General features: G+C 43.6%; 2 protein-coding genes and 1 pseudogene across 2 annotated transcripts; 1 reads left to right on the forward strand and 2 right to left on the reverse strand.

The window, feature by feature from the left end:
• Positions 1-2,627: 2,627 nt before the first annotated feature.
• On the reverse strand, positions 2,628-9,472 carry LOC117862484 (uncharacterized). The gene is made up of 4 exons (XM_034745969.1): positions 9,426-9,472; positions 4,270-4,387; positions 3,052-3,148; positions 2,628-2,884 (listed from the first exon to the last, which is right to left on the reverse strand). The coding sequence occupies exons 1-4, from the start codon at positions 9,470-9,472 to the stop codon at positions 2,628-2,630; spliced, it is 519 nt and encodes a 172-aa protein (XP_034601860.1).
• Positions 9,473-10,494: 1,022 nt separating this feature from the next.
• LOC117862467 (uncharacterized) lies at positions 10,495-16,481 on the reverse strand. The gene is made up of 5 exons (XM_072295279.1): positions 16,375-16,481; positions 13,650-13,944; positions 13,453-13,535; positions 12,531-12,692; positions 10,495-11,134 (listed from the first exon to the last, which is right to left on the reverse strand). Exons 1-5 carry the CDS (start codon positions 16,479-16,481, stop codon positions 11,119-11,121), a joined length of 663 nt encoding a protein of 220 aa, XP_072151380.1. The 3' UTR covers positions 10,495-11,118.
• A 2,105-nt stretch (positions 16,482-18,586) lies between these two features.
• On the forward strand, positions 18,587-21,661 carry LOC117863157 (G-type lectin S-receptor-like serine/threonine-protein kinase SD2-5; annotated as a pseudogene).
• Positions 21,662-22,887: the final 1,226 nt, after the last annotated feature.

A 22,887-nucleotide genomic window follows, 5' to 3' on the forward strand; every position in this document is an offset into this window, starting at 1 on the left:
GTTTACTGTAGCATCAAATTGTCAAATTATGGACTAATTAGGTTTAATAGATTCGTCTCGTAAATTAGTCTCCATCTGTGCAATTGGTTTTGTAATTAGTCTATATTTAATACTTCTAATTAGTATCTAAACATTCGATGTGACAGGAATTTTAGGAGGGACTAAAAACAAACACCCCCTGAGAAAAGTACGGCAGATGAGTCTCGTTATAATCAAACCAGGTACAGATGAGTCTCATCATAATCAAACCAGGTAAATGCGATACAGTATGATAGCTAGATGGCAGGAGGTAGCTACTAAAATCAGTTTGTGCTTCCAAAAGAAAGAAACAGCAGTTGTGCTTGTGCATCATCTATAAAAATTTCAGTTTGTAGCTTTAGATTCAAGCGGTATATCTTTGAAAAAAAATATTACATGTTTTTAAATGTTTGAGATTAGTGTGTCATCTCTACGTCGTCGGATTTTACCGCTTCTTCTCCGCAGCGGACAGCAATCGAGCGGGAAAGAACTTGTGCCTTTTGAAAAAGGATGGTTGACATGTGTTGCTCGATTGTCATTTTTACGGACTTCCTCCCAAACCCATCAACTCCATTTAAATTATAGCTAAGAGCATCTCCAGCAGTCTTCATTTCTCTAATAAACTACTAGTATTGGGAATTAGGTGCTCTAGCAATTTCCTAATAAATTGCTGTAGCTAACTCTTCAGTAAAGTGTAGTGAAGTTGACAAATTTAGGACCTTAGAGACTTTTTTTTTAAGTTCTTATATGCTTTCTAAAAATTAACAAATCGAGTAAAATTCATAGTGTGTGTTATATAGATTTAGAGACATGGGACAAGAAAGGATTAAATAAATCAAGTGAACGTGGTTAGGTTTTTACGGTGGAATTCATTCACCTAGAGTCCTTTTCTCTGGTAACGAGTGCATGTAATGGCTTTGCCAATCTTAAAATTTATCGGTCGAGTTTCTAAGCTTATAAGAGTTTGCATGCGTGTAACCATAAAGGTAAGGGTAGTGGTGGATCCAGGAATCTTGAGGGCTGAGCTAGTATATGGCACAACGCTAGGGGATCGGAAGAAGAGAACATTGTCGTGCTGCTTCCTGAGCTGAAACATCGATGCCTTTGCCTCGCCTGATTTGCCTTCGCTTTTGCCTTGTGCCAAGATAGGAGTATCTAGGGTTTTCGCTCTGGACTCTCCTATTTGTTTGAGCTTTAGCTTTCCAAACTTTTCAGAAAGCTGGCTTTTGACTTTTGGTCCCTAGAAGAGTAGCTTTCCGAAAGTTGGCTTTTGGAAAGCTAACACTATTTGCCAACCTAACTTTTGGAATGGTGGGATTGGAGTTTATGTTATATGGGGTCCACATGTCAGGTTTTTCTTCAACCTTGGATGCCGATTGGATTTGGTGGCGGGCGAGATTTGGCGGGGAGGAGGGGTGCTGCGTGGGTGGGGCTGATTTGGAGTGGAGGAGCTCTCTTGCGGCGGCTTCCCAAGCCCACCGGATCTGGGCTCCTCGGCGGCGGTGGAGGCGAGGCCGGGGGAGACGCCGGAGGGGATGGCGAGCGAGGCGAGCGGCGCGGCGAGGGGGGCTGCTGCTGCTATGACGATGGCTTGGAGGAGAGGTCGAGGCGCTGGAGCAGGAGGTGGCCGTGGGGCGGGTCGGCGACGAGGTAGGGCGGGGCGGGACAAGATAGAGAAGGGGCGGGTCGGCAATGAGGTGGGGCGGGTCGGCGGTGGGGTGGGGCGGCGACAATGCGGGGTGGGGCGGGGCGAGACGAGATGGAGATGGAGCTGAGGAAAGAAAAATGACCGGTTCGCAACATAAACGATGGTAGGTGGGTAATTTTCATGACCTTGACGTAGAAAGCTACGGAAAGCTCACATTTCACTACTTCTAGGCTTTCCATGTAATCATAACTTCTGTGGGCTTTTGGCTTTCGGAAAGCTCAACCCAGAAGCTGGCCGTTTGTTCGAGCTTTCGGCTGGAAAGCCCAAACAAACAGGACCTCAGGCTGCAGCCCACCTAGCCTGTATCCTGGATCCACCCTGCATAAGGGTGAGTGTGCGTGCATATGTATGAGCATTTGCGTGCGTAATATGTTTAAAATCTGTCCAGGATGCCCATATGGATAGGATTGTGTGCACACATTTATAGGATAAGTGCTTGCCCTTTATATTTGTGCATTCATAGGATAACTATGACAAATTTAATAGGTTAGGTGGATTTCATGCATAAAAGGGAGAAGAGTAAAATTTGTCAAACATATAATAATAGTTTGTCCCCCAAAACAAAGTAGAAATTCAGGAAAAAGATGGTATTACAAGAGTACAACCCATCCTCTCCATTATGGCCTTCACAGTCTAAAAGTTCGAAATAATGGTAGAATACGGCAGATTGCTCCAACTCAAACCACCGCCTTCACGCGGATCTCAAGCCTGTGGAGAACTACCTATGCACGCTCCAATATCAAAGAACGAGGGGAGCACATTTCATGCAATTTGGGAAGCATTTCCCTTGTACTGAGAGACGGCAATATGTTACACGAAGAATACTCCCAGCTGTTTTTGACTATATTTCTAGCGTACATGATCCTCTATTTTCATGATGAGGGAAAAAAGACAGGGACAATCAGTCGACTGGAAAACCAAGAAATCTGTTGATCAGTGTGACAACTTGATTTGCATCTCCTGGCATGTAAGGCTGGAAATTATTCAGGTCCATTGCTTTGACAGTCTCCTGCAGTGTTTGTGGACGGGCACAGAGAAGGTGCTTCCTGTCAGCAAGTTCTTCCGCTAATTCGCTCTGGTGATTATCCATGAGATCTTCATTCACAACCACAATTAGAGGTTTGCCCAGTCGTAGCGTCTCAAATATGCTTCCCGAACCTGTCAGAATAAAGCTTGTTAGTTGTTACCATTGACCTGACTAGATAGCTACATACATCTGCTTCAAATATTCTTAGAACAACCAATATAAATAGGTCCAGAATTCACAATAAAATAATACATAAATATGCTAAGAATTTACAACCATTATATAATTTGATTATCACCTGCATGACTGATGATTAGGGATGCTTCTCTTATGTAGTCAGCAATGCTTGGTGAAAAGGTGAAATAATCAACTTGAAGAGTTGGATTTCCTGATACCTATATTATAAGAAGAAATTTATTACTTTTACACTGCCAAATAAAGTAAGATGAAGTCACCAAAAGGTTAAAGGTAAGCAGTACTAAAAATTAAAATATTGTAAAAACACAAAATGTATGGGTTCTCAAATATAAAGGCCCAATTTGACAAAAAATACAAAAAATTGTCAGTTTCATTACAAGGGGCACATACTGGTTTACAATACCAGAGTAGTTACAATAGCATGGGAAATTAGCACATAGTTGCTTTTTTAGCATTTTTTTTTATTTATGAATGTTCATCGTACAATGCTGAGAAACTTAATTGAGAATGATTAGTTACAACAGCAGGGCACTTAACACTAAGGCGTTGGTTTTAGCATTTTTTATTTGTGAATGTTTACCGTAGTATGTACAATGCTGATGCAATATAACTGTGAATGTCCCTAAGGTGCTGGTTTTAGCATCCTTTTAGTTGTGAATGTTTATGCTATAATGCCGAGACCCGAGAGAGCTCATAGAAGCTCCTCAGATGTTCAAACAAAGCCACTTCTATGAACAATACCACTTACAATGGATTAGCAAAGATCATGCAGCCATTGCAACTTACAATCAGATAAGTATGCCTTATGCTGATTTCTTAACAATAATAAAAATGTTGTTACTATTGTAAGCTAATGCTATGGGCATAAAGGGACAATGACGCCTGGGAAGTTTGAATACGCAATGTAAACACTATAAGAGTGAGTCACAGAGTAATTTATCTTTACCAGAACAGTCCAAAGAATCCGGTAGATATATTCTTTCATGTCCTAAGGCTATGTTACAGTTATCCATGTATCATATTGTAATTATGCCAATCCAGCTAAATCAATGCAACATAGTCAAAGTCTGGATATTTCCACTTGCACTTTCATACCAATGCATTTATTTTCTTTCTCCACCTCATTTTCTCCTCACATTCCATAATTTTCATTAAAATGTCCTAAAGCAATTTGTTTCCACGGGTGAAGAACAAGTACCATCTAGGGTATCATCTACAAGACCTCTAGTCTCATTTAAACTGCTACAAACGTGATATATTAGTTGATCAGTATTCCTTAGATCCGGGAACTTGTCAAGAGTACTGAGAAAAATGTTACCTTGGATGGCATGTATGTGCCTCGACCCATTTGGATCAGGAGATCAGTGTAACCCTTCTGCAGTAAGGCTTCTTTAACTTCATCGGAATCTACTGCCTTGACAAGAGCATCGAAACATGTATTGGAGGAATAACTCTACTCACTTTCCATTAATCTCAAGAGAGTATATATAGAGATTACATTGGGATATGAAAGAGGTAGGAAAACTGAAAAATAAAGAGATTACAACCCGTTGGTATACTAACAGAGACTCTTGTTATGCTAACACCCCCCGCTGTTGGAACGCCGACACTGTTAGGAGTGGAGACATTCAAACTGGATCGAAATTCAGTGAAAATAGAGGTAGGGAGGCCCTTGGTAAACACATCCGCATATTGGGAAGTGGATGGAACATGAAGAACTCGAATAGCCCCTGTAGCAACCTTGTCGCGGACGAAATGTAAATCAATCTCAACATGTTTGGTACGCTGATGCTGTACTGGATTTGTTAGAGATAAACGGCGCTGATGTTATCACAGAAAACCACGGAGGAGCGTTGAGGACAGAAATGAATTTCCTGAAGAAGTTGCCGAAGCCAAGAAATTTCCGCAACAGCATTGGCAACAGCTCTATATTCGGCCTCAGCACTAGAGCGAGAAACTGTTTGTTGTCGCTTCGAAGACCAGGAAACCAAATTGTCACCAAAAAATACAACGTAACCTGAAGTGGAGCGCCGAGTGTTAGGACAACCCGCCCAATCAGCATCGGAGTATGCAACAAGGTCACAAGTAGAAGACCGAAGTATCTTGAGACCATAGTCAAGAGTCCCCTTGATGTAGCGAAGAACACGCTTAATCAAGGCAAGATGGGGCTCACGGGGATCATGCATATATAGACAAATCTGCTGCACGGCATAGGAGATGTCTGAACGAGTAAAAGTGAGCCACTGTAAAGCACCGGCAAGAGCGCGATAGTCAGTGGCGTCAGCAACAGGCGGTCCATCAGCAGAGAGCTTGGCATTAGTATCAATCGGAGTGGAGCAAGGTTTGCAATCACTCATACCAGCACAATCCAAGAGCTCAAGTATGTAGTGGCGCTGAGAGAGGAACATGCCAGTGGAGCTCCGAGAGACAATCATGCCAAGGAAATGATGCAAATGCCCAAGATCCTTCATAGAGAACTCTGCCGTAAGAGAACTCACAATGCTGTGGAGAAGAGCCCCAGAAGATGCAGTCAATATAATATCATCGACATAAAGAAGTAAGTATGCCATATCGGAGCCTCGCTGCAAAATAAAAAGAGAGGTATCCGACTTTGCCTCCAGAAATCCAACAGAACGAATGAAGGAAGCAAATCTGTTGTACCAAGCTCGGGGTGCCTGTTTCAAGCCGTAGAGGGACTTATTAAGGCGGCATACATAATCGGGCTTGGATGAATCAACAAACCCAGATGGCTGTGTACAATAGACCATCTCTTCCAAAGTACCATGGAGGAAAGCATTCTTCACATACAATTGATGGACATCCCAGTTCTGAGATACTGCCAAAGAGAGAACTGTGCGTATAGTGGCTGGCTTAACAACAGGACTGAAAGTTTCACCAAAATCAATACCAGGACGTTGGGTAAAACCATGAAGGACCCAACGAGCTTTATAACGGTCGAGGGTGCCCTCCGGATGTAATTTTTGTCGGAAAACCCATTTGCCTGTAACAATATTAATGCCAGATGGAGGAGGGACAAGATCCCAAGTGTGGTTGGCTTGGAGAGCGGTGAATTTCTCTAGCATAGCATCACGCCAATTTGGATCAGCCAAAGCACCACGATAAGTCTTTGGAATAGGAGATAAAGTGGTGGCCTGCAAGTTCATAGTAGTTTTTGGTTGGCGAAAACCATGTTTTCCCCGAGTCATCATAACATGATCATTGGCAATTGGCATGATCGGAACAGCTCCTTATGGAAGGATGCCAGTAGTGGGAGAACTGGCCCCTGGTGAAAGCGCATGGGCACCAGGAGCAGCACCAACACCAGGAGGTCCAGCGCGGCCGATAGAAGGCCCACTGCTAATCGCGGCCGCTGGACGGGGCGCAGCTCCAGCCGGTGGTGCGGCAATAGGTGTGGCCGCTCCAGTTTCTGGCGCAGGAGCAGGGGGTGCCGGAAGTGCTGCTAGACCGCCACCAGAGGGATCAGCGGCAGTGCCAGAAGGCCCAGCACTAGCCCCTGGTGCAGCAGGAGGCATCGGTGTGCCCGGGACGCGAGGACCTGCAACACCAAGACCTGCAGCAAATGGTGAAGGAACAGGGCTATACACATGGTCAAACTCCGACAAAAAATCAAGGTTGGATGAAGGGAGAGGAGTAGGAAGCTCGGCAAAGGGAAAAGATGACTCATCGAAATTGACATGACGAGAAAGAATTATGCGATTTGTGGCTAAATCAAGGCAGCGATATCCCTTGTGGTCGGAAGGATAGCCCAAGAACACACAAGGGATGGATCGAGGAGCGAGCTTATGTGGAGTAGTGGCAGATAGGTTAGGGTAACATTTACAACCAAAAACACGAAGATGATGATATGTGGGAGGAACACCGTATAGAGCTAAGTACGGAGTTTGGAAATTGAGGGTTTTGGTTGGATGACGGTTGAGAAGATAGGTGGATGTGTGGAGGGCCTCCACCCAATAGGATGATGGTAAACTGGCTTGGAACATTAGAGAGCGCATGATATTATTAGTGGAGCGAATAATGCGTTCGGCATGTCCGTTTTGTGGGGAAGTATGAGGACAAGACATGCGAATAGCTGTACCATGTGCATGGAGGAAGGCACGGGCGGTGGAGTTGTTGAACTCATGACTGTTATCGCATTGAACGGCCTTGATTGTGGTCCCAAACTGAGTGGTAACATAAGAAAAAAAGTTAGAAAGACATGAAAACGTATCAGATTTAAGGCGTAAAGGAAAAGTCCAAGAATAATGGGAACAATCGTCAAGAATTATAAGATAATATTTATAGCCACTGACACTAGTAATGGGAGATGTCCACAAATCATAGTGTATTAAGTCAAAGTTCGCGGAGGCACGTGAATTAGATGAAGCAAAAGGTAGGCGCATGTGGCGACCTAACTGGCAAGCATGACACAAGGTTTCTAACTCACATTTATTACAAGCTGAATGCAAGAAAGGAGCCAAGTGAGATAGAGACTCATGTCCAAGATGACCGAGCCGACGATGCCAAAGGATGGGTGTAGATGTGACTGCGATGAAAGAGTGATGGTGGGGCGGGGGCCGAAAAGAGTAGAGCTTCCCAGAACTATTGCACCTGACGATCACGTTCCCCGTTGCTAGATCCTTCACAGAAAGGCCAAAAGGATCAAATTCAACAGAACAATGATTATCAGTAGTGAAACGACGGATAGAAATAAGATTCTTAATAATGTGCGGAGAGATAAGAATATTATGCAAATGTAACGAGCTATTGGGCAAGTGAAAAGAAGTGGAACCAACAGCTGTAACCGGCAAAGAGGAACCATTACCGACAATTATATTAGATGGAGTAAAAGAAGTAGAAGGATGAACTTGTGTTAGGAGATCGGAGTTTGAAACCATATGAGAGGAAGCACTTGAATCCATAAACCAATTGTCGGACGGAGGAGGCGTGAGTGCCATGGTGTTGAAGTTGTTTGCCAACGCTTGCGGATCCCATGTCCAGGAGGAAGAAGACGGAGTGGGGAAGCCGTAGTAAGAGGAACCAGCCATAGACGGAGGGCCGGCGAACTGCTGCTGCTATACGGGTGCACCAGCGACGTAAGCTTGAGGACGAGGAGGCAGTGGCGCTAGAGGAGGGTGGGGACGGGCGCCATGCTGTCCTGGCCAGACAGCGAAAGTCCCCGTGAGGGGATTCCAGTGTTGGGGCGCCCAAGCTCCTGGCGGGCGACTGGCCGGACCACCGGGTTGACCACCGGGTTGGCCACTGGGCTGATTGCGCCAGCGCCACCGGGAGCGGCCGCCACCTCGGCCACCAGAGCCACCACCCTGGCCGCCAGAGCCACCAGAGCCACCACCCTGGCTGCCGCCAATTTGGACAGTATGGTCGCCCTGGTTATCACTAGGGCGAGGCGCAGGGGGGCGCGACGGTGACGACGAGGTGACGAAAGCTATCGGAGTAGAAGACTTGCTGGCAAGAGTTACTTCCTCAATGAGCAAATCTCCACGGATGTCGGAGTACGACGGAAAAGGGCGTGTGCGCTAGATCATCGCCGCCATGTGAGAGTACCGTTCATTGAGGCCACGAAGAACATTTAGAACTAAGGTGCGGTCCAAGACGGGCTCACCCAAAGTTCCCAGAGCATCTGCCATACTCTTCATCTTGTTTAAATAATTAGTGACAGAGAGATCCCCCTGAACGAGAGTCCGAAACTCAGCGTCAAGGATGATGGCACGAGTTTCCCTGTTGCCGATGAACTGGTCTTCAAGACCAAGCCAGATAGTCCGTGACGTTGGGGAGACAGTGGACACGGCTTCAATAAGATCAAGTGACACAGTGCCAAAAAGCCATGACTTCACAGTGCAATCCATGCGATGCCAATGAGGATCCGTAGAGAAGTCATCATCAGTGAGCATGAGGGAGTCGAGGCCATATTTGGTCACCGTGTTGAGGAAGAGTGAGCGCCAACGGCCGTAGAACGTAGATGTCTGCTCAAGGACGAGAGGGATCATTGTCTTGATGTTGTTCACCGCGATGGCCTGAGCGTGGAGCTGAGCTTGCTCGGCAGTCTCGTACTCGGCGATGCGCTGTTCGGCCCGCCTCCGCCCGTGCAGTAGCGGCGTCCGCCCGAGCATTTGCTGCCTGGGCCTGGGCGGTGGCGGCTTCAGCAGCAGCGATGGCCTCCGTGGCCGCTTGCTGGAGCTCGGCGTTAGAACGCATGGTGGCGTCGTGGACAGAGGTGCGGTGACGACCGGCGCGCAGAGGTTGAGATGCGTCGGGGGAGTCCGACGGTCTAGCGGAAGCGAAAGGATCGTGACCCTACTGATACCATATTGGAGGAATAACTCTAGTCACTTTCCATTAATCTCAAGAGAGTATATATAGAGATTACATTGGGATATGAAGAGGTAGGAAAACTGAAAAATAAAGAGATTACAACCCTTGATATACTAACAGAGACTCTTGTTATGCTAACAACATGTAGTTCCTACGGTGACAAACACCGTTCGCCTTTCTCTGCTTCCCATTTCTTCTCCAGTACTCACTAAATTCTGTAAAACTATCTGTGATAATGTACGCATAATTATCACTATAATGCAATGTGACTTAGAGCGACTCCAAGAGTCTACCAAAAAAATCTCCCCCAAAACTATCTATTAGAGGCTCTACTAAAAATTTTTTCTCCCAAAATCATGTCGATTGGTAACGGAGTCGATGGGCCTTGTAAGTGAAGCATTTTTGGGCTGGACTGGGCCTCTCGTCACTTGTGCCTAGCGGGCTTATTGCAGGCATCAATGGAGACCTAGTAGAAGAAGACGACGAGAACTGTCTTCTCTTCTCAGTTCTCACTCTGCCTGTTCAAGCATCCTAAGGTCTCAAGGTCAAGGATTATCTTCCTCTCAATAATTAATAAAGGGCTCAGAGTTTATATTGTCAGTATTAGTTTAAGTAAGGCAAAATAGGCACTTTGGTTCCTGAACTTCGCGCAGAGGATCAACTTCGTCCCTCAACTTTCAGATTAGCTAATTTAGTCCCTTAACTTTCATTTTTGGGTCAAAATCGTCCTTACGTTGATGTGGTGCTCTATGTTAGTACGAAACTAATGCAAAAAGTTCATTTTGCCTTTGGCTTGGTCAAACATGTAATGCTCATACTCCCTTAATACATATACATAACAATATATTTTTTTAAACTAATGCAAAATATGATTTCTAAAAGTGTATCTACTCATACTCTTTAAAGTGCATGATTTCAATCATGCACATGTTCATACAAATTTGATAGGCAAAGTATATGTACTCAAATAAGTATTTACTCATATTCTTTTGGTATATATACAACTCAATATGCGTAGGCATGTTTTAAAATCAACACGTGCTCACGTACTCGTGGTATGTTATACATGCTCCATGTATGTATTCATACTCCCTCGGGCTCCATGTATGTATTCATACTTCCTCGGCAAACATATGTATCCTCGTATTTATTTTGGATCATATGTCATTGTAATTGTAATTCTAAAGGTCAAAATTGAAGAGAGAAAAGAACAAGGGTAAAATGAATCTTTTATATTAGTTTCATATCAATATGGAGTCACATATCAACACAAGGACGAGTTTGCCCCAAATCTGAAAGTTGAGGAACTAAATTGGCCAATCTGAAAGTTGAGGGACCAATCTGAAAGTTGAGGGACGAAGTTGACCCTCTGGGTAAAGCTCAGGAACCAAGATGTCTATACCTTTAAGTAAATTCTTTCAGTTTCGGAGGAATAATGCAGTGTACGCAAGTGTCACAAGAGCATTTCTCCAGACAAATGACATTTAGGATCACTAAAAGTTTGCTTTCCTACAGTTTCGAAGGTGCAAATGTTGAGTCTCTGCTTGGTTCTTCCCCCCTTTCACCCCTGGCAAAAAAAAAAACGTCCAGGACATACACAACCACATCTGGAGAGCACGAGTTGAAGTTGACCAAAACCCAACTGTTTCGACCTTTGAACGAGCATAAACTATCTGCATGGCATGACCATTTCAACTTCATTAGCTCTGGCGCATTTGTTTGTCCTCGACACCCGTATATGGTACATTGACATCATGTAGAACTGCCATTTCCCAAAGCTGGGCTGAACAAGTCTGACTCTTCGCAATTCCTAGTGTTTCCTGTCAGCATAGCTTAGTCACGAATCACCAGACCTGCATACAGCACGCAACCAGCACATTAAGTCAGAGCCAAAACATAAGGTTAATATCTCAGGCCGAGCATGACCATGCACTATTTGCAATGACACAATACATTTGCCGGCAAACAGTCTGTCAGGTCTAACTCAAGGGAACAGCAAAAGCTCAGGGCAATGACTTGATGAGTTACATGGCGTGTTTGGTTCCCCGTCTCAGCTCACTAGCGCTACAGTACTGCGAGCCACGCTACAGTACCGCAACAGCACAGTACACAGTTTTTGCGGTGGTTGCTGTGGTGCCGATTTTGGCGCGCCACAGCTTGGCGTGGCAATCGGTGGCCAGCAAGTAAGCACCCCCACAATCTTGCAATGCAGTGACATATGCAGGTGCAAAATAGAACTTGTTTACTGGGGCTAAAGGTGAGATTACAGGAAGGAACATATAATCTGCTGTTTTACATATGGAAGATTTAACCAAGAAATATATATTATTTGAACTGTATGTATTTGACTAGATGGAGCTACTAAAGCAAGCTAAATATGCAAGTATAGTGTGTAAAAAGAATAAGCAGAAGAGCAGAATGACACAAACAGCATCTTAAAGAGTATCTTAACATTAGGGACTTATTGTCTAAGTGGTTCTCAATCCTGACATGCAAGATGAACACCGATGGAAATTCACTCATCTTCTGGCCAATAGCCTAATACTCAGCTAGTTTGAGGCTTTCCTTATAGGAGCCATTCCCTTTCAGCCTTGGCGACTGATCAAGAAGTCTTAGGCACCTAAAAACTGCCAATTCTTCCTTTGACCTGCAGTCTATAATAGATGTTGGACAGCAGATCATCTATCGTGGAGAGGCATGCCACATAGAAAAATGTCCATTATGAGATCAGGAAGAAGAAAATATTCAACACATCCACACCACTTGTGTCCTCTCTTGACAGATTTATTCTACGTGTTTCAAGTTGGTCTCTATAATTTTTCACCCAGCACTGAGGATACCATGTTCAGGGAGTGGTTGCCTGGTTGGTTAAAGTTGACAATTTGTGCTGCAATTAGCTAGAGAGAAAGCACAACTGTGAGGGCTGGCTGGCACCAGAGGCCTCACATGCCTGCGTGCGTGTCATTTTACTAATTTTCAGTGCCGCGAATGTAACTCAAATAATATGTGGGTTGTATTCCAAAACATTATTTTCCTTAATGAAATGATGGCAGCTCTCCTACATATTCAAGAAAAAAAACAGCTTCTCAATATGGTTGAACAAGAAAATTAGAAGCCAAGACTTTCGTGGACCTATGCTCTAGTGTAATTAATTACTATGTACAACTATTAAGCACATCCGAACATATAATCAGCTTATGTAAATATATGAATGCACATAATAAAATAGCAATGAGGAGACAGACAAACCTAGAGGATTCACCCACTAAATTTTCCGAACAAAAATTTTTCTCATCCGACGAAGATTGCTGTGCCTTTTGGCTTGTTGGGTGTCCCAGAGCAATATTTTCATCAATACTGTGGAGCTTTGCTTCAAGAAGGGCAAGAGATGAGTCCAGTTTCACTATCTTCCTGGAAAAGACAAGTCCTATTTTTATCAGCATAGGCATGAGAAATAATTAGGATTTAGGATATGTATTGTGGCTGACATGTTTGGGTAATAATCAAGCAAAAAGAAGTTTAGGCAAAAAAATTGCAATATCAGGTTATATCACCGCATCATAAATAAGCCGTTACCTACAAAACCAACATATCTTGTATTATCTAAAAAGTCCATGGCAATGAAAAACGAAATTCATATTTTATCACCATCAAATAAATTGCCATATGTGAACAAGAACTTAGCATTCACTAGCCTGTGACTCTAATCAAGTCATGTAAACCCTTGAACAAGATGTCACTAAACTATGTTGTTTTTGTAAGAAAGAGAACATCTACAGCATGAGTTCTCTAATGTCTGGCAGAAATTCATCAGCATATGTACAAGTAGTGAATTGAACTTTCTCACTTCCAATCAACACCAGTAAGAAAACTTTCCAACACATAGCATAAAACGAGCTGAGAATTGTGACTCCACAGGGACTGCGACAGTTCTACTCCCCTCGATTCAGAAAATTATCAGCACCACTACGAGAGATTATATTCCCCCTAAATATGTTCTCTAAATAGCATTCCATTCTCCAAAACAGCATTCCAAGACCATGGTCCAGATTCTACCAAATGAAATTCAGTGATTCGGCTAATGCTCCTAAGAACCAAGTTGATCTAGCGACATCAATTCCACTCCGAAGAGAGAAGTCAAATACTCATAGAAACTTCAGGATTCTCTTACCTGTGGAGTAGCGCGAGCTTGTCGTCGCAGGTCGCAGCGAACGAGTTGAGAAACTCCACCGTGTTCGCTATGAACATGTTCACCTGCAAGCAGAGCAGTCAGACGCCGCCCAAAGAACAAGTGGCCTCGGTTTTGGGGGGGAGGCAACCGCTAGATGGGGAGGGATGCTGGGGAGGAAGGGGAAGGGAGAGACGGACCAGATAGATGGTCCTCTGGTCGGAGACGGCGACAGCCCTCACACTCTCCTCGTCGTCTTCGTCGCCAGCGTCTTCCGGCGGCGCGGGCAAGCGGCCGGGAGAGCTCGCCGCGGCCGATCTGAGGTGATGCAGCATGGATTCTTGCTCCGCGGTGGCGGCGACTGGGGAGGGCGGAGCCGCGGCCTGGAGCAAGCGAGGGAAGGAGTGGAGAGAGGACGGCGGCGCGGAAAACGGGGAAGGGGGTTCGACGGCTTCAGAAACGGGGAAGGGGTTCGACGGGGAAAAAAGATCAAATCTGATCTCAACAAACGAAAAACACTCAAATTAAAGAATTTTCATGAAAAGCAAAATTAACGGCAGGACACTATTCAAAGTTATCTTTTGCCACAGACAACTTAAAAAAATATGTATTTGCCATAAGACAATTTTCAACAGTACTAATTTGCACGAAAACATTAGGAGAAATTTCAAAAGTATTGCGGACACCAAGTGTTTGGAGTTTTCGGTAGAAAACAATGGAAAATTTCCAATTTCGAATTTTCTATTTACGGGAAAAGGGAGAAAGGAAAGGAAAGAAAATAAAAGCATATGTTGGATGGCCTACCTTTCATGTGAATAGGAGACCTGTTCAACGCCCCTCTTGCATTCCGCTCGCCGTCGATCCGATTGTGGCGGTTCATGGTACTCTTTCCCCAATTTCTAATCCAGCTAAATTTCCTAATTTCTAATCCTAAATTCCCCAATTTCTAATCCAACTACCGTATTATAAGAGTTGGTAAAAAATAGTGTTCCTACAGATTTCCTTTACATTTCCCTTTTCCTAGTCCATCAACTCGTGCTCCCACACAACAATATTTTTAAAAAGTGCTGAAAATTATTTAGAAATTAGACTCCTAGATAATAATAAAAATTATTTACCTTACTACTCTCTCATTTATTTAATACTCTAACACAATACTCATATAAATATGTGTTTATCTTTATCTAGTTGTGATTGATTTTTAATTAGTAATTACTCTATACATTTTTCATCCACATTAATATTTTTTTATTTTGTATCATACCTTCATACATCATGTTTAGCATAAAAATTAATATTTTTTCATTGCTTCCTCACGTACATTAAAAATGGTCTATATGGTGACACCATTATGTGCATATATCTTAGTATTTCTATATTAACAATAACATAAATAGATAATTTAGAATCGTATATTAGTTTACATGTGAATATTTATGTATGATGAATATGAAGATAATTATATTAAGATTTACATGTTTACTTTAGGTTATTTTTAATCAAGACATATGTTGGTAACTTAGATACAAATCTATAATGATATTTTAAGTTATGTTTTGCAATGACATGCATCGGTAAATTTAATGAAGATTATAAGGTTATTTCAGATTATTTTTTATAATGACAAAGTTGGGTAATTTATATATAGATTTAGGGTTTTACTTTAAAATATTTTCATAATATTTTCATAATAATAGTGTTGAGTAACATTTTAGAAAATATAATGGACCAATGATTATGATTATTAGAGTTACATGATTGATGTTTGATGTTTCAGAATTTCTAAAATTTATCTTTTTTCAAGCGTGTCTTGTGTTCCATTAAAAAAATGAGGTCATATTACTACAAAACCGTTACCTTGAGGCTTGAACTACCTCTAATTTGCTAAATATTCTAACACAATATTTATGTAGATATATACTTATTATTTTCATCTAATTGTGATAGATTTTAGTTAGTAATTACTTTATAACGTTTCATCAACATTTATAATCTTTAACTTTTTACTTTGCATCGTAGGTATGCTCTTGAATTTGTTTAATGAACTCTAAGTTTGAGCTATAATTTTAACATAGAAATTTATATTCTCATTACTTCCTCAACGTATTTATAATTCCTCAACGTATTTATAATGGTAACACACATCATGCGTATGTACCTTAATTATTATATTATATACTAATATTGTAAAAAAAATAAACACTCCTAGAATCATATATTGATGTACATTGGGGTATATTTTAGTGAAGATGATTTGGATTTAAATTTAGAGATACCTCATGTTATTTTTAATAATGGCATATATCGGTAATATATGTGCTAATTTAAGGGTTAATTTATTGTAATGTATCATTGGTGGGCAATTTATATTAGTTGCAAATTTAGGGGTTTTGGTGTAGGTGGGTAATTTAGATGAAGATTAGGGAGTTACTTTACTTTATTTATATAATGGCAGAGGTGGATAATTTAGATATAAATTTGGGGTTACATTAAGCTATTTTTGTTAATGGTATAGGTGGGTAATTTTTAGAAAACATAATAGATTTAATGGACATGGTGACTGATGTTTTGCTTTTTTTAGAATTTCTAGAATTCCTCTCTTTTTCTAGAGTGTACACCTAGGATCTTATGCGGCTTCACTTGGAGGCTTCAAAAGGAGCCTCCAATTAGTAATTGTTTCGTGAGAATTTATAGGATTTTTTTCTATTTTTCTAGAGTGTCCACCTAGGATTCTAGTCTCCAATTAGTAATAGTAAGATTATTGGGACAATCTAATAATTCATCACAACTCTTCCTAAATAAAGGAAGAGCTATGACTCTCCCAATACGATAGTTGGATTGGGATAAGATTATTATGCAAAAGTAACTCTTCCCGTGACAATAAAATGGATATTGGGATATCCCGTTAACTAATTATTAGCATACCGGTTACCGTTACCGGTGCTCATCTTCTTCCTTGTGTACGCGCAGAGTCTACTCCACAGTTCCCACCAGTAAAGCTTTGGACTCGACGGTCGCTCCGGCGAGGCCATTATTGCTTGTGCTGAGGATTGGTTTTTGGTCTCCACGAGAAATCTCCTCCGAGTTTCTGAACTGCTCCTCCCCAGCCTCAATCCGTCGATCGCCGGAGTGGTGTGGTATTTCTGAGGGAAGACGCAAGCACACCGAGGCATAGTCTGGGCGTTACTTCTCTGTGGGACAGCGTCATTTATACGTGCTTCACCACACATCTCCTACACCGGTCGTCGATTTGTGAGAAAGCTTTCCACCCTCTTCTCTGTACCTTTACAAGCTAATATCTGTGCTAGTTCTGATGGTCGTAGTTTCAGTAAGAAGTGTTCAGTTCTAGCATGGTACAGAGTTATTGTCAAGTGCAATCGTGAATATCCAATAGATTAGATTTGTTTTGTTTTTGGCAAGGACTTCCTGTTTTTCCTGTGTAGAGGTGTCTTTATCCTTGCCGTGTATATTTGGTTGAGGTTTTATATCACTAGAATAGCTAGTCGATCAGACCTTCTGTTGGAGGGTTCAGACCTGAAAGTCTAGGGGTATTCAGTTCATGTGTTCTTTTATCTTTTCCTATGGAAGGTTTTTGGTAGGATGGGCACTTATGTTTCATGTATGGATTTACATTGCGTTGTGCCTTGTATATCAGTCTGTGAACTTGAGTTTCAGTACATCGTTGTGGTTGATGTAATGTTGGCGTAAATAGTAATGTTCAGAGGTTCTTTGTTCCTTTCTCAGTAAAGTTTGCTAATTGCTTGCTTGTTGAATTGAAAATTATGCGTTTTAGACTAATTTACTTTGCAATTACTTCCAACAATCCAGAGAGAACTAATAGGCTAAAATGGCTGCAACTGGAGCTGATGTGATGAAGCCTGATCGTTTTGGTGGGTCAAACTTCCGCCGCTGGCAGTCGAGGGCCAAGTTGTGGCTTACTTACCTGAGGGTGTTCTGGGTTATTACATCTTCCCGTCCACTTCCAGTGGAGAGTGAGGACGCTGTCAGCAGGTGGGAAGATGCTAATACGTCTGCACTGGGCAGGCTGTTAGCAGTACTGTCAGACACCTTGTTTGATTACTAACGGAACTTTGGAACGGCTAGAGAGCTGTGGAAGGAATTGGAGACAAAATATGCTGCTGCTGATTATGGAAACGAATCTTTCCTTGTGGAGAAGTACATGAACTTCAAGATGGTGGAGACACGCTCTGTTGTGTAGTAGGTCCATGAGATGATTCAGCTCATGGTGAAGGACCTGGGACAGTATGACACTCATCTGCCTGAGAAGTTCCAAGCCAATATGATCTTGGCAAAACTTCCCACCTCTTGGAGAGTCTTTGGGATAGTCCTGAGGCACAGAAGAGGAAGTGATTACCATCACTGAATTGCTCTCCAAGATCAATGTTTAGGAGCAGTCCCGCAATGCAGCAGCAGCAGCAGCTAACTCCTCCATGCAAGCTGATGCGAACATGGCTGATGGCCGAGATACAAAACAGAAGTATGTTGCAAAGAGGAACTACTACAACAGTCCTAAAAAGACCACTCAGTTCAAGAAGACAAACTTGGCAGATCTTGAGTGCTATGGCTGCGGTAAAAAAGGTCACAAGGCCAAATTTTGCCGTGACAGAAAGGGAAGAGCACATGATGGGGGTCAGCGTGGCCATGGTCAGCAGGCAGCGGCCAATGTTGTCATTGGTGAGAATGAGGCTCCAGGGTATGTTGTTGAACCTGGTGCCTTAATGGCATGTCAATCTTGAGAATACACATTTTTTTTGTTTGATTGACATGATAACAAATGACACATTTATGCTGATCCTTTATGTATATCTTTTTGACAGGTATCTTGAACACGATGCAGTTTAATAATCCCAGCTGGATTACATAGAACTATAGAAGCTCTTTGATAAGAACCTCGAATGCAGTTTTCTTCCTCGAGGCTAATAGTTTCTTTATCAAAATCTTAGTCAAGTTCAAGGATACCAGGCTAACTTGATTTGTCTGACCCAGCCGCCTATTATAAACTACCCTTCATTCCATGCTTGATCATATATGAATATTTAACAATTAATGTCTCTGATCGGTTGATATCTTCTGCTTTTGACTAGGAACGAGCTCAGTGGAAATTGACAGGCCAACCATACACCCGGTCGGTGACTTTCAAGCTAAAAAGGAACTGCGTGCTATGAACCAACCTATGAGGCTGAAATTCTGACATCGGCATCAAGAGGGGGAGGAAGACGAAAACCTTAAGGTTGCCCTGCTCACTACCCGTTGGTGAGTTGAGTGATCAGGTGAGGTCGTCGTCTTCTTCTCTCTGCAGGTTCATCTCGATACACCGTACCACCGACTTGCTGTTGCCTTTTTCTTAGATAATGGACCATAAAATTTATCATCTTGCTGTTCCTGATTCCGGATTATTATCATCTCCGCTTTCCACTGCAGCATCATGGGCCCTGTCCTCCTCCTCCTACTCGTAACGGCTGTCCGCTTGACCGCTGGGCAGGGCGTCGATCGCCCAACGGCCAACCTCTCGACTGTATGGACAAACAACGCCTCCTTCTTCTTCGACAAAGTCATCTACACTTCAGGCACCGGTCCAGACTTTCGCCCTATTGTACTCCGCGTTCGCCCTATCGTACTCCGGTCACCGGAAACCTCCAAGGGGCCTTCCTTGGGAGCGGGGTTCATCTGCAGGTCCCCTTCTTCCGACGAGGCTGATGACACAGCGTGCCACTTTGCTGTCTTTATGCTCATCAACAACAGTGACATCATCTGGAGCTCGCCGCAGGTGGTCTGGTCTGCGAACCCCGACCACCCTATCAAGGAGAATGCCACCCTGGAGTTCAGCTCGGATGGTAACTTAATCCTCCATGACGCTGATGGCAGCCTCGTCTGGTCAAGCGGCACCGAGGGCCGGTCTGTAGCAGGCATGGAGCTTACCGAGAATGGCAACCTGGTGCTGTTTGATCGGATGAAAGCGACGGTGTGGCAATCATTTGATCATCCTACAAACGTATTGGTACCTAGGCAATCACTGCTGGAAGGCATGAGGCTCACTGCCCACACTTCTGGGACAAACTGGACTACTCAGTATCAGATGTACATGGCAGTCCTCTCATATGGATTGTATGCTTATGTTGAATCCACACCGCCACAGCTCTACTTCTCGCGATGGGCTGCCGAACAGAAGGTAATCTTCACGAATGGCAGCCTCGGAAGTATCACGTTGCCAGCGGCAAATCACACCCAGTTCTTGAGGTTTGAGTCTGATGGGCACCTGAGGCTGTACGAATGGTCTGATAACGTAAGGGAGGAGTGGGTCATGGTGTCTGACGTCATGAGGATGTATCTTGATGACTGTTCTTTCCCGACGGTCTGCGGCGACTATGGGGTATGCACCGGCAGGAAATGCATCTGCCCGTAGCCGAGTGATTCGGGTACGCGATACTTCGAGCCAATGGATGGGAAGAAAGCGACTCAAAATCAAGGTTGCTTGCCAAATACTCCAGTTTCCTGTCAAGAAACGCAACACCATCAGCTCTTGACCCTACCAGATGTTTCCTACTTCGATACCAGCAATATTATTAGAGATGCAAGAAGCAGAGATGAATGTATGCAAGCATGCCTGAATAATTGCTCCTGCAAAGCAGTTATATTCAGATATGGCCCGAATGATTCCTACGGCAAATGTTCATGACTGACGGATGTCTTCACGTTGCAGCAGATAAACCCTGATACTGTTCAATATAACTCTTCTGCTTACATCAAGGTGCAGCTTAGCCCCTCTCCTACCAACCAAAGGATGATTTTAGGTGCTACTTTTGCATGTATTGGTATTATTATATTGGCTACCATTGCCGTCACTCTTTATGTACAAAGGAGGAGGAAGAAGCTGCTGGCACAAAAGTGTGCCACATTCGAGTGCCAATGGAATCAAGACATAGATGGAGATTTCGATTTTGATCAATTGCCTGGCATGCCTATAAGGTTTTCTTATGAAAAGATGAGAGAGTGCACAGAAGACTTCAGTAAAAAGCTCGGAGAAGGTGGGTTTGGATCAGTTTTTCAAGGGAAATTAGATGGAGAGACAGTTGCCGTGAAACGCTTGGAAAGTGCTATGCAAGGTAAGAAAGAATTCTTGGCAGAGGTTGAGACTATTGGCAGCATTGAACACATCAATCTTGTCAGATTGATCGGCTTTTGTGCAGAGAAATCACATAGGCTTTTAGTATATGAATATATGCCAAGAGGTTCACTTGATAGGTGGATCTATTACCGCCACAATAATGCCCCTCTTGATTGGGGCACCCGGTATAGGATCATTCTGGATATTGCCAAGGGCCTATGCTATCTCCACGAGGAGTGTAGGAGGAAAATTGCTCATTTGGACATCAAACCACAAAATATTCTCTTAGATGAGAAGTACAATGCCAAATTGGCTGATTTTGGACTGTCTAAGCTAATAGATAGGGATCAAAGCAGGGTAATGACTGTGATGAGGGGCACACCTGGGTATCTAGCTCCTGAATGGCTAACATCACGAATCACAGAAAAAGTTGATATCTACAGCTTCGGAGTTGTTATCATGGAGATAGTAAGTGGCAGAACATGTATTGATCATTCTGAGCATGCGGAGAGAATTCAGCTGATCAATTTGTTACGAGAAAAGGCTCAAAACAACAACCTGCAACATATGATTGACAAGAGAAGTCCCGACATGGTCTCAAACCTAGAGGAAGTGATTCAAATGATGAAGCTTGCAATGTGGTGCTTACAAAGCGATAGCAGTCGACGACCTTCCATGTCAACAGTGGTCAAGGTACTGGAAGGTGCAATGACTGTAGAAACTTGTGCATATTACAACTTTTTTAATGCAGATTCAGTAATTCCTGTTCAAGATAATGCATCCATACATTCAGCTACGCCGGGAGATCACATCTTTTTCAATGGACATCCAGTAATGCCTATTGAACATAATGTATCCGCATATTCAGCTCCGCCTCAGGCATCAATCTTATCTGCCCCAAGGTGAACTTGAAGAACAATAAGCAGAAAGGAAACCCATAATTCCATATCCTACACGTTGTCTTTGTAAATAGTTATGTATCCTGCGCTATTTCTAGTTTGGAAGTGAGTTTTAAAATGGCTTTAAAATAGTACTTGTACGATGAAGTTGGAACTCTACAAATTGCAACTAAATGAGAACATTAATTTGCTTGGAATGGAAGGTAACTACAATGAAACACAACAATATTTTGCTTGCTTGCTGTGCTTCAGTTATGATGAAAATGACTGGCGAAACTGAATGGCAATTGCCTTAGCCTGACAAACAGCTGGCTGTTCGGCAGCTGAAGCGCAGCGCGCAGCCTGAGAGCCAGCCTGAGGGAGGGAGCCAGCCAGTGGGGGCAAGCGCAACCCGTTCTTCTCACTGTCCGCACCTCCCCCCGTCGGCCGCGCGTCACCTGCAGCCCTGCGGATGCCTCCACGACGAGCACAACTTCCTGCTTGGTCAATGGATGGAACTACTCCTGGAGCTCGATCTACTTGGCCATGGCCGACTTGCTATGCTGCGTGAGATGGAGAGGGACTGAGGGAGAAGCTAGCTTGTGCTTGAATTCTTCAGTGGAGGCCCGTGCTTAGGCTGCTTGATTTGGGGAAGGCACGCTGATTTGTTTCGCTCTGCTCGTTGAGGCGTTTGGCTGAATTGGAGGATGGAGGCCGGTGGGTTGCTATTGCTTGCATCTCGCAACGTCAACTTGGGAGGTGGCGGCTTGGATTGGGTGGATGTAGACTTAGATTGGAGAGGGAAACATGAGAAATTTGAGCTGTTTGTTTCGGTTGTGCTTCAGCAAGCGAGAAAAGAGGTGGGGAGAAGATAGAACACAGGACGAGGAGAGAGTCCGAGCTTGTCCAGGCTGAGCTCCGGTGAGGGCCGTCCCTGAGCTCCTGCTCCGGTGGGAAGAAAGGAGAAATGAACTCACGAGGAGAAATTTCGACATTTGACACTGAATTTCTTTTAATCCTCAATTCACATGCCTTTCAAAATATAACCCTGACTACGAATTCTTTTGATACGAGAGATTCTCTCCCCTTTTCTATATTTCACTCCCTTTTTTTATTCTTTTTATTTCACAGCCCTACTGCAATGACCGTTTTGCCCCCTTTGCCTTATCTCCTCATTGAACCGAGCGGCACTCCTCGCTCCACCCAGCGATGCCGCCGCCGCCTGAAACGCCGGCGAGGCCCCTCCGCTATGCCTGAGCCTTGCCCCTTCCATTTTCCCTTGTTACCGCTCTGCTGTCGTCGCGCTCCGCTGCTGTCCGGCGGCTGCTCCGCTGCTGTCTAGCACGGCCTCCTGCATCTCTCGCTTCGCCGTGGTGCAGCATGCCGCACGGGCTCAATCGCTCAAGCACGTGTAGCAAGGAGTCCAGGTGCCAA

The sequence above is a fragment of the Setaria viridis genome, chromosome 7, assembly GCF_005286985.2.
Source record: "Setaria viridis chromosome 7, Setaria_viridis_v4.0, whole genome shotgun sequence".
NCBI classification, from domain to species: Eukaryota; Viridiplantae; Streptophyta; class Magnoliopsida; order Poales; family Poaceae; genus Setaria; species Setaria viridis.